At 46.5% G+C, this 12,199-nt stretch overlaps 1 protein-coding gene across 1 annotated transcript; it reads left to right on the top strand.

Annotated features, from left to right (window-relative positions):
- Positions 1 to 3,867: 3,867 nt before the first annotated feature.
- Positions 3,868 to 11,657, top strand: LOC308486256 (uncharacterized protein). Its single transcript, XM_081022862.1, has 6 exons — positions 3,868 to 4,051; positions 6,213 to 6,706; positions 6,809 to 6,890; positions 7,201 to 7,280; positions 9,178 to 9,304; positions 9,828 to 11,657. The coding sequence occupies exons 2-6, from the start codon at positions 6,305 to 6,307 to the stop codon at positions 11,114 to 11,116; spliced, it is 1,980 nt and encodes a 659-aa protein (XP_080878988.1). The 5' UTR covers positions 3,868 to 4,051; positions 6,213 to 6,304; the 3' UTR covers positions 11,117 to 11,657.
- Positions 11,658 to 12,199: the final 542 nt, after the last annotated feature.

Consider the following 12,199-nt stretch of genomic DNA (forward strand, 5'->3'; position numbering starts at 1 on the left):
CTTGTTTTTGATTTCATTTGTTCTTGGGTTGGTGGTGCAAACTGCTCTTCTGAATAAAGCTTTTTATAGGGAACCGGGGGGCTGGAAAATGCTGGGAATGGGCTGCGCTGAAGGACAGAAGCGAAGAATGGGCACACAATCTCACCAGTGCTGCTAGACGAGGGTTCCCTCTTCACCTTGCCCCTTGCACCCACAAGTGGGCTGCTGTGGGGGTCCCTCCTCTCTGCCAGGCTTTCCAGCATCTGCATGAGGCCGCTGGGTGAGATCACCAGGACGCGGATGATGCCCCATTGAGCTCTCCTAAATTGGAAGCGGGGAAGGCAGGAACGCCCTGTGTTAGTGTCTGCAGGATGGATGGTGGTCAACGGATGGAGGTGCTGCTTCAAGGGGGCAGGCGGGTGGGGCGGGTAGAGGGGAGACCCTTCAGCCATTCTCAACCTCTGGGTCCCCAGATGTTGTTGGACTACAACTCCCGTCATCCCTGAGCTCTAGCCTTGCTAGCTAGGGGTGATGGGAGTTGTAGTTCAACAACATCTGGGGACCCACAGGTTGAGAAAGGCTGCTCCAGGTAAGCAGGGCAGAGGCCATGGAGGACTTTGGATTCTGCTCAGAAATGTACTGGAAACCAGTGGAGATCCTTGAGGTGTTCTATGGACCTGGTAATTCTGCACAAGCTTCCCTTCCAAAGCACAAACTTCCCCGGTAAAACTGCCTAAATATGGAGCGCGCACCTGCCATCCATCGGGATGCGAGTGCCCGCCTGAGCTGCCTGCAGGTCTTCCTGACGGAGCGAGCAGCGCTTGCCGGCTGTTTCCATTTCGGCCATTGAGGGCGCTGCGGAGCCACGAATTTGATAGCTTCGGGTTTATTAAAATAATAATAAATTTATTACTTGTACCCTGCCCATCTGGGTCTAAACGGCGAGTGGGGGCGCTTTTGACAGGCTAAAGGGGAACTCAGGGCGCAGGCCCTGATGTGAACAACTCTGTGGTCTGGGGAGGCTTTGGTGAGAAATGTAGTGCTTTTAAGCAGGATTGCCATGTTCCCCAAAATGAAAATCAGGACAGAGTTTTGAGGGTTTTGCTTTTTTTTTTAGCCCTAGCTTTAAGGCAACATTTCTAGGCACTTCTGTACATGCATCGTGATGCTCTAGGTCTCAGGAAAGTGGGGCAGCACCGTCTCCTCCCGGAGCAACAACTAAGGGGCTCTTGTCCTGCTTTTTGCAGAGCCTTTCCCCCTGCGAGCTCCTCCTCCACCTGTTTTTTTCTGGCCCGGGGAGAAAGCTCAGCCCCCATCCAAGAGGGTCCCCCCTAGAGAGCATCTCTCGCGGGGCTCATTACGCGGCTCCTCCTCGGCTCCCGCTTTTGGGAGGGGGGGGAGCCTGCTGCGCTCGGCTTTTGATGTTGTTTAGTCGTTTAGTCGTGTCCGCCTCTTCGTGACCCCCTGGACCAGAGCACGCCAGGCCCTCCTGTCTTCCACTGCCTCCCGCAGTTTGGTCAAACTCATGCTGGTAGCTTCAAAAACACTATCCAACCATCTCGTCCTCTGTCGTCCCCTTCTCCTTCTGCCCTCCATCTTTCCCAATATCGGGGTCTTTTCCAGGGAGTCTTCTCTTCTCATGAGGCGGCCAAAGTCTTGGAGCCTCAGCTTCAGGATCTGTCCCTCCAGTGAGCACTTGGGGCTGATTTCCTTAAGAATGGAGAGGTTTGATCTTCTTGCAGTCCATGGGACTCTCAAGGGTCTCCTCCAGCACCAGAATTCAAAAGCATCAATTCTTCGAGAGAGAGAGGTTTCAGAATGAGACAGGTTTAACAGTGGTTAAGAAAGTTAAATATTTGGGGATTAACTTGACAGTAAAAAATGGGAACTTATTTAAAGATAACTATGAAAAATGTTGGGCTGAAGTGAAAAAAGATTTAGAAATTTGGTCAAACTTGAAGCTTTCGCTGTTGGGTCGTATCGCTGCTGTAAAAATGAATGTATTGCCTAGAATGTTGTTTTTGTTTCAAACATTGCAAATTGTGGACAAAATGGACTGTTTCAAGAGGTGGCAGAGAGATATTTCTAGATTTGTCTGGCAGGGCAAGAAGCCCAGAATAAAATTTAAAATACTAACAGATGCAAAGGATAGAGGTGGATTTGCCCTGCCAGACCTTAAACTTTACTATGAATCAGCAGCTTTCTGTTGGTTGAAAGAATGGCTGCTTCTTGAAAACACTGACATTTTGGATTTAGAAGGTTTTAACAATGTATTTGGATGGCATGCATATCTGTGGTATGACAAGGTCAAAGCGCATAAAGCATTTAAAAACCATATTGTCAGGAAAGCACTGTTTAATGTTTGGATAAGATACAAGGATTTATTGGAAAACAAAACCCCAAGGTGGCTGTCACCAATGGAAGCGAAAGCCTTGAAAAAGCTCAATATGGAGGTCAAATGGCCAAAATATTGGGAAATTTTGGAACAAGATGGAGACAGATTGAAATTGCAGAGTTTTGAAAAACTAAAAAACAAAGTGCGAGACTGGCTTCATTATTACCAGATAATGGAGGCATACAATTTGGATAAGAAAATTGGCTTCCAGGTGGAAAAATCAAAATCAGAAACAGAACTGTTAGAACCCAAAACTAAGAATTTGTCAAGAATGTATAACTTGCTGCTGAAATGGAATACTCAGGATGAAACGGTGAAATCTGCTATGATTAAATGGGCGCAAGATGTTGGACATAACATCATGTTCGCTGACTGGGAACAGTTATGGACCACAGGTATGAAGTTTACGGCATGTAATGCCCTAAGAGAGAATATTATGAAAATGATATACAGGTGGTACATAACCCCAGTCAAGCTTGCAAAAATCTACCATTTGCCTGTTAATAAATGTTGGAAATGTAAAGAAACTGAAGGTACATTTTTTCACCTTTGGTGGATGTGCCCAAAGATTAAGGCTTTCTGGGAGATGATATATAATGAATTAAAAAAGGTATTTAAATATACCTTCTTGAAGAAACCAGAGGCCTTTCTCCTGGGCATAGTCGGCCAATTGGTGTTAAAAAAGGATAGAACTTTCTTTATGTATGCTACAACAGCAGCAATAATACTCATCGCAAAGTATTGGAAGACACAAGAGCTAGCCACACTGGAGGAATGGCAGATGAAAATGATGGACTACATGGAATTGGCGGAAATGACTGGCAGAATCCGTGACCAGGGAGAAGAGTCGGTGGAATAAGATTGGAAGAAATTTAAAGATTATTTACAGAAATATTGCAAAATTAATGAATGTTAGAGTGATGTTGGATTGAAGCTAAGCGGCCTCTAGCTGTACAGGTTTTAAAGTTATAAATATATCAAGATTAAGGATTAGGATTAAAAAGGTTAAAAGAACGGAAAAATTGGTTTTTAATAGGTAAAAACTTAATGTTATAATATATTAGGATTAAGGATTGGGACTAAAAAGGGAAAGAAATTGCTGGACTAACAAACAGAATTGGAATACAAACAAACAGAATTGGAATACAAAAGAGGGAGGTATGAGGAGGTCCGGGAAACAAGTAAATGTAAAAGAAGTTATGAAAAGACGGAATTGTTTTTAATTGTTTTTTCTTTTTCCTTTTTGTATTTTGTATTGTGTATTTTCCTTTTATTTTTAAATTTTCCTTTTTTATTAATGTGATTCCTTTTCTGTGAAACTTTAATAAATATTATAAAAAACAACAACCCAAAAGCATCCATTCTTCGGTGATCAGCCTTCTTGATGGTCCAGCTCTCACTTCCATACATCACTAGTGGGAAAACCAGAGCTTTTACTATACGGACCTTTGTAGGCAAGGTGATGTCTCTGCTTTTTAAGATGCTTTTCTAGCATCTTGAAAAGCGCTCGATTTAGCAAGGGTTAAAAGGCAACAGCTGGATTCCTAGAGAAGACAGGAAGCAAAGCCAGGGGGCTGGTCCTCCGGACCCCTCCCTCCTTCTCAAGCCCCTGAAGGGGGGGTTGCTGTTTTGTCTCTGCGCTGCAGATGCTGCGCCGGTGGCTCCTGCTGGGATCCGGTGAGTCTCCTCTCTCTTGACCCAGAGGGCCCTTGGGGAGAAGGGGGTCCCGGGGCTGCAGGGAGGGGCTTGCGGGGAGTTCAGCTCATGCGGGGGACCCCAAGTTTGGGAGCGGAGGGTCCTGCCAGGGAGGGGCAAGTTCGCAGGAGGGCTCCAACTCTGCGTTGCCTTTGCATCGATGCGCTGCTGCTGGACCCGGGGTTTTTTTTTGGGGGGTGTCTCTGGGTCAGAGAAAAACGGCCACACGAAGAAATCTGTTCTGGAAAAAGGTGGGGCTTACCCACCCAACACATCAGAAGCCTTGGCCTCCTGAATTTGCACGCTGTGCTTTAAGGACTTGACCAGTGCCGGATTTGCGTATAAGCTAAACAAGCTCTAGCTTAGGCCCCCACTCTCCTGGGGCCCCCCAAAAAAATTTAAAGGAAAAAACCTGGATGTACATTTCCAAAATATAAGATGAAAAACTAATAATAATAATAATAATAATAATAATAATAATAATTTATTTATATCCCGCCCTCCCCAGCCGAAGCCGGGCTCAGACCGGCTAACAGTAAAATAGTACAGCATTCGAAAATCAATTCATTATAAAATCAGTTCAAATCAAATTGATAGCAACCATTGGGCTAGAGTTCTGTGAAGAATTACCAAAGGAGGGTGTCAGGCTGTGCCTTGGCCAAAGGCCAGGCAGAACAGCTCCGTCTTGCAGGCCCTGCGGAAAGATGTCAAGTCCCGCAGATCCCTGGTCTCCTGGGACAGAGCGTTCCACTGGATCGGAGCCACAGCCGAAAAAGCCCTGGCTCTGGTTGAGGCCAGTCTAACCTTTCTGTGGCCCGGGACCTCCAAGGTGTTTTTATTTGAAGACCGTAAGGTCCTCCTTGGGACAAACCAGGAGAGGCGGTCCTGTAGATCTGAGGGTCCGAGGCCGTATAGTGCTTTCAGTTGATCCAACTGAATTTCAGTTGATCCAACGGGGAGCCATACCAAGAGAGGCCCAAAGTCATGATTCTCGTGCAGAGAATGACTTGCGCAAGAATGCAAGCTGGAAAACCGCATCCTGGTTTTGCACTGGGACACATTGGATTTGGTGGCGCCATTCACATAACAAAAACTCCCACAAAGATATAGACATTTTCAGAGTAGGGGATCCATGGCTTGGCTTTTGAAAAAGAGGAGTGCACAGTACGTAGCTAATTGGGATCCACTGTGATCGGCAGTTGGAACTGCACCCTGGTGTGCAGCTGGTGACATTGTAACAAGGAGCATCCCATTGACAAAATGTAGCAGCATCTGCTGGCTGCCTCCCTTTCTGGCTGTGGCACAATTTAGGTAAAGGGACCCCTGACCATTAGGTCCAGTCGTGGCCGACTCTGGGGTTGCAGCGCTCATCTCGCTTTATTGGCTGAGGGAGCCGGCGTACAGTTTCCGGGTCATGTGGCCAGCATGACTAAGCCGTTTCTGGCGAACCAGAGCAGCGCACGGAAACACCGTTTACCTTCCCGCTGGAGCAGTACCTATTTATCTACTTGCACTTTGAGGTGCTTTTGAACTGCTAGGTTGGCAGGAGCAGGGACCGAGCAACGGGAGCTCACCCCGTCGCGGGGATTCAAACCGCCGACCTTCTGATCGGCAAGTCCTAGGCTCTGTGGTTTAACCCACAGCGCCACCCGCGTCCCATAATAATAATATTTTATTATTATTATGGATTGTGTTTATTTTATTTCTATACCACCCTATACCCCATGGTCTCAGGGTGGTTCACATAAAATATCAAATACATTAAAAAGCCAAGGCTTGACGGCTGGGGGATTTCCACATTTAAATGGCTGCAGAGCGAGAGGTTGCTTCTGGCAAGTGATAAGGGAAATCGGGGCACAAGCCTCTATTGAATGGGTAGCCATGGGGCTGGCAAGCAGATCGCCCAGGGAGGTGGGGGGAGCATGGGGGGCTCAGAGGCGACATTCAGATACATTTGTTTACATGCAGCATGGAAGTGTATAGTGGGCAGTCAAGGAGGGATCCATGTAATGGCCAGTTTTCTGGCAACTGGCGCTGTCCAGCCCTGGACGCCAGCAAGACACCTCCTCACTTCCTTAGGGAACCGGTTTCCTCTCCTGACAGTGTGTCAGTTTTATAGCAGAACAATGTGTTTGCTTTGTAGGATTTCCTAGCACCTCTTAATCCGGACAGAGAGAATTTGGCAGAAGATCAAGGGGTTCCTTCTGATCTCTTGGAAGCTTCCTGAGAGCACAGATGGATGAGCAAGACTCAGCTGGCCCTGAAGCAGGAAGAAGCCATGCCATCAGAACTGGGAGAAGTGGGGGATTCTGGGGAAAAACTGCGCAGAAGATCCTGGGTGAGGAGGACACTCTCCGCTCAGAGGTGCAGAGCCAGCAGTTCAGGCAGTTCTGCTTCCAGGAGGCCAAAGGACCTCGAGAGGTTTGCAGCCGACTCCACCACTTTTACCATCAATGGCTGAAGCCAGAAAGGCACACGAAAGCTGAGATGCTGGACCTGGTGATCTTGGAGCAGTTCCTGGCTGTCTTTCCACTGGAGATGGAGAACTGGGTGAGGGAATGCGGAGCGGAGACCAGTTCCCAGGCAGTGGCCCTGGCCGAAGGTTTCCTCCTGAGTCAGGCAGTGGAGAAAAAGAAGGTGAAAGGGACTTTTGTATCCCCAAATCCTCTACGAATTCCCCATTCTGAAAGATTTTATCTCTAACATTCCTTCTCCAATGTTTCCCTTTTTCTCTTTTAGGGAAAGGATCTCTTTGTAGAAATGGGCCTGGATTCCTCTGAGGCAAAGAAGACTCTGTTGGACACCAGAAATTGGCTGCTGGGTAAGGAGGTTCTTCTCTGTTTGGTCACATTCTGTGGGTTATGAAACGGACCCATGGGTTCTTTCCATCTTTTGCGTTACCCCAAGGAGGGAAGATCCATTGGTCCTTTAATCTTTGGGGGGAGGACACTTGGGGCCAAGGAGAAGAGATGTAGATTTATGCAACTAAAATATGAATGGGTACAAAGGTCATAATAATTCATTCAGCAGGTGAGACTTTTTCTAAGGCCCATCTGTAATTGGATATGCAGTGCTCATCCTCAAAGAAAAGCATCTACTCCTGGCTTCCCACTTACCTTTGTCTCTCACAGGTGACCAGATGATGCCAGCAAGACCTCCTCATCCCTCTATTCATGGTGAAGGAGAAGCAATAACTGCGGAACCAGATCAGGTAGGGGGAAAGAGCTTTGTGGGGAAGAGGGCTGAGGAGTGGGGTGTCAGCTTCGCCTTTGAGCCGGTGCCAACGACTGGGCTCAACCTCTTCAGCACCAACTGGGCCAGGCAAGCTGGGAAAGCACTTCCAGAGACCTTCCACTGCAGGGAAGCAGGTCTAAGCGCAATGGACTCACAACTTTGAGCTATGAGCACCAAACTCAGTGCCAAAGTCAGCAGAGCACAGCAGAGTATGAACTACACGAACGACGGCTCTGAAGCAGAACTTCTTTATTCTTTTACAGCTACTGCAAACTAAAAATAAACTAGAAACGAAAGACTTAACAGAGACTACTGGACTGCATGAGTGTTATAGTTGCTTAAGCAGTCATCTTTACACAGATAACACTCAGACTCCCACAGAGTCAGGCTGGAGCGGATGAAGGGAAGAGCAGATTCCGCCCCCTCCTTTCTGAAAACATTGGCAGTAGATTCTTGCAATGGGAGGGGTGAAATATCCACAGGGGCAGCCAGGGTCCCTCCAGACCCAAACAAATCTCTTTCCTCCTCTTAACAAATCTGCCATGAACAATGGCCATTTGAAAAATGCCATTTGAGAAGGTTAATGTGCAGAGAGTAAAGAACAGCCTCTTTGTTTCAATGTCACTGAAATGATTTCATTCCCTCCTTGAAGCTGGCTTTAGGGCATCAGAAAGGTTTTCCCCAGAAGAGCCCTTTGGGAGAGGAAAGCGGGAATCCTTTCATCTGGCGAACGGGAATGCTTGCTCAGCCAGAAGGATATAAAGCTCAAAATGTGGAGTTCCACCCCTTTACACTAAGTTTAATATTCTTCGTTAAAACACACAATAAACGAATTCCATTAAGACATTGAAAGAAGAATCCATAATTAAAATGAACAGCAAAACAATCCCATGAAAACAACACAATAATGTGCAGGAGATGCCGTATTTTTCGCTCTATAACACGCACCTGACCATAACACGCACATCGTTTTTAGAGGAGGAAAACAAGGGGGGGGGAATTCTGAATGAAACAGTGGATGTATCATTTTTGTGCTTCATGCTGTGGCCACAGACATGTGATCTGATGGTGAATTTGGGGTGACCCAATGCAAAAATCCTGAGAATCCCTGTGGATTCATGCTTTGTAACCACGTTTTTGCACCATTGTGGCCCCAGGCAACAGTGGGTGCGTGATTTTTTTGGTGCAGGCTGTAGCCATGGACATGCTATGTGATCTGATGGTGAATTTGGGGTGACCCAATGCAAAGATCCTGAGGATCCATGTGGATCCATGCTTTGTAACTACATTTTAAGTGGGGAGGGAAGGAAAAACACAGAAGGGACAAGGAGCATGAGAGGGGTGTGCAGAGAAGCAGCTGGCTAAGAATGCAGGAGAGGGATTTAACGGGAGGGAGGAAAGAAAGGCAAAAGTTCCCCCCACCCAAGCCAGCCCTCTCTCTCCCTCTCTCTCTCCCTCTCTCCCACCTGCATGTTTTCTGGCTGCCTGCGAGGAGCAGGGAGAGGAATTAGAAGGAAGGACGCTCTGCTTTCCCCTCTGCTTGCCTGGAGGGGAGGGGATTTGCCTGCTCTTTGTTCCGTTTGAGCAAACACAGCAACGAAACACAAGCGGGTGGGCAGTAAGACCCTGAGGCAGAATGCAGGAAAGCAGCAACTGCCTCTTTTCAGGTTTCCCTTCTCCGACACGAGATTTGATTTTTGCCTGATTTTTGTTCCTGCGCTCGCCCTAGTCGGCTCCAGGGACCACACATTCGCTCAATAACACGCACAGACATTTCCCCTTCCTTTTTAGGAGAAAAAATCTGCGTGTTATAGAGAGAAAAATACGGTAATATTATGCTGTCTAAGAGAAGCATCTTTTTCTTTTTCTTTCAGGGTCCTCTGTGCTTTGAAGATGTCACAGTTCATTTCACACAGGAGGAATGGGCATTGCTGGATCCTGACCAGAGAGCTCTACACCAAGAAGTCATGGAGGAGAATCGTGACATCGTGGCCTCTCTTGGTACGGCTCCCGGTTGGATCATTATATCTGTTTTGAAATTCAGCCCATACCTCTACGTGACCAAGCTCCAGATATTGATGGAGCTCGACAGCAGCACCTACAGATTCTGGAATTCCAGCACCTCCAAAGGTCACCTTGAATGGAGGGCTATAGACTATTATCTGCAAATATTCTTCCTCCAATTATGTGTTTTTAAACAATGATCTGGCTCATCTGAACTTTCCAGGCCTTTTGAAATGATGGATTTAGTTTGGGGATGGAAGTTGTAGTAGCTTCTGTCAGGTTTTTTTTATGGAGCAGATTCCATGATTGGGCAAAAGAAATCCATTCCAGGAGAGAGCCAGGTTTTTTGAATCTCCAGTTCCCATCAATATGTCAGTTTATGTCAGTCAACAAAGGCAGTGAACCCTGTAGTAAGACCTCACATCTAACTTCCACCAGTTCTTCCATTAATTAGTATGGTTCAATAATGGAGGTCTCCATGTGTTCCTGAAGCTCTTATTTATTTCTCTCTTTGTCGCAGGCAGGGATAAATTGGAAATTAAGAACAGAGGAGACCATGACAAGATCCATACATTGGAGAAGCCATATCAGTATTTGGAGTGTGGAAAGAGCTTCCGTAAGAGCAGCCCTCTCACTTCCCAACCAAGAATTCACAGCAGGGAGAAACTATATCAGTGCTTGGAGTGTGGAAAGACCTTCCGTCGGAACTCACATCTCACAACCCATCAAAGCATTCACACAGGGAAGAAACCCCATCAGTGCATGGAATGTGGGAAAAGCTTCAGTCAAAGGTCCCATTACACGTGCCATCAAAGAATTCATACAGGGGATAAACCTTACCAGTGTTTGGAATGTGGGAAAAGCTTCGGTCGGAAGTACAGTCTCACTTCCCATGAAAGAATTCATAGAGGGGAGAAACCACATCAGTGTCTGGAATGTGGAAAGAGTTTAACCAGGAAGAAATATCTCACAGCCCATCAAAGAATTCATACAGGGGAGAAATCCTATCAGTGCATGGAATGTGGAAAGAGCTTCAGCAAGAGAGCCCATTTCACGTCCCATCAGAGAATTCATACAGGGGAGAAGCCCTACCAGTGCTTACAATGCGGGAAAAGCTTCATTCGGAAGGGCTTTCTCACTTCCCATCAAAGAATTCATACCGAGAAGAAACTACATCAGTGCCTGGAATGTGGGAAGATTTTCACCGCGAAGAAAAGTCTCGCTTCCCATCAGAGAATTCATACAGGAGAGAAACCCTACCAGTGCTTGGAATGTGGGATGAGCTTCGCGTGGAAGGACAGATTCACTGCCCATCAAAGCATTCATACAGGGGAGAAACCATATCTGTGTGCAGAATGCGGAAAGAGCTTCTGTCACAGGGCCCATTTCACTTCCCATCAGAGAATCCACACTGGGGAGAAACCCTATCAGTGCTTGGAATGCGGAAAGAGCTTCAGTCGGAAAGACAGTCTCACTTCTCACCAAAGAATTCATACAGGAGAGAAACCACATCAGTGCTTCGTATGTGGAAAGAGCTTCAGTCAGAGGTCCAATCTCACTTCCCACCAAAGAACTCACAGTGGGGAGAAACCGTATCAGTGTTTGGAATGTGGGAAGAGCTTCCGGAAGAGGGCCAATCTAATTTCCCATCAAAAAAAACTCACAGCGGCGAAAATTGGAAGGGACCCTCATAATCATGTGGTACAACCTCTGCTTAAAAGCCTCCCAGGAAGGGAAGGCCACCATCTTCCAAAGGAATCTGTTCCACTGTGGAAGAGCTCTTGCCATCTGAGGAGTCAGCTACAATAGTAGAGAAACAGCGATTTCAATGCGCTATATACATGCAACACCAGGTGGTGCCAGAGAGCAGGAAACTTTAAAATGCAATTTTCCATAGAGATTTCTTTCTTTTGTTATAACTACCTTCATAGTGTTTTTCCCCCTGTGTTTAGATCCACCCTCACAGTTCTTCCTGATGTTTTGTTGGAATCTCCTTTCATGTAACTTGACGCCATGGGTTCAGGTCCTAGTTTCTGGCGCAGGGGGAAACAAGCTTGCTCCATCTTCCACATGACGTCCCTTTAGATATTTGAAGATGGCCATAATATCACTTCTCAGTCTTCTCTTTTCCAGCCTAACATGCCCAACACTCTTCCCAGTTCCTCATAAGGCTAGATTCCCAGACCCTTGATCATCTTGGTTGCCCTTCTTGGCACATGTTCCAGCTTATAAACATACTTCTTAAATTGCAGGACACATTACTCCAGGTGTGGTCTGACCAAGGCAGAACAGAGCAGCCCTATGACTTCCCTTAACGGGGACATTAAACTTCTGCTGATGCAACTTAGAATAGCATAGCCTTTCTAACGGGACTCTCGGAAAGTGTGTGGGCACCTGTTACGTTTGGGTGTGATGTTCTTGTCTTTTTATCTAAATTTCTGTTCACATGTATCAAAAGAAATTTATGTAATAATGGTAAGTTCAGCTTAGCCGGAGATTTAAGGTAATGTTAGCCAGGGAGGAGGAGTTTGGAATGTTGGGCTGATTTCTGATTGACTGAGAGTTTGAAAGGGGGGGTTAATAACTTAAGTAGTCATAAAAAATAAATAAAATATTGAAAAACACAACAAAACTAAACAATTTCCACACAAATCACAAGAAGATCTAATGTAAAGATACAGAAAATCAGCAGGAACCCCCCCAACACACTAAGCCCAGCAGAGCTGCCAGTAAGAATGGGCAGTCGGGCTTCTCCTAGCAAACAGCCAGAGGCCCAGAGTTTGGAGCCCTGACTATCCTGGTTGTGTCTGAGACTCTCTGTTTTGTAGGGAGGGCTTTAAATGAGTCCGGTCTTGGCTATGCACACACACACACACACACACACGCAACCCA

This window comes from Podarcis pityusensis (genome assembly GCF_964106645.2).
Source record: "Podarcis pityusensis genome assembly, chromosome: 10".
Taxonomy (NCBI): Eukaryota; Metazoa; Chordata; class Lepidosauria; order Squamata; family Lacertidae; genus Podarcis; species Podarcis pityusensis.

What these genes read in the sequence shown, in the direction of transcription:
- LOC308486256 (XM_081022862.1), top strand. Translation starts at nt 6,305, where the DNA reads ATGGATGAGCAAGACTCAGCTGGCCCTGAAGCAGGAAGAAGCCATGCC. An exon ending in TAACTGCGGAACCAGATCAG is followed by an intron (nt 7,281 to 9,177) that starts GTAGGGGGAAAG and finishes TTTTTCTTTCAG; the next exon opens with GGTCCTCTGTGCTTTGAAGA. An exon ending in TGACATCGTGGCCTCTCTTG is followed by an intron (nt 9,305 to 9,827) that starts GTACGGCTCCCG and finishes TCTTTGTCGCAG; the next exon opens with GCAGGGATAAATTGGAAATT.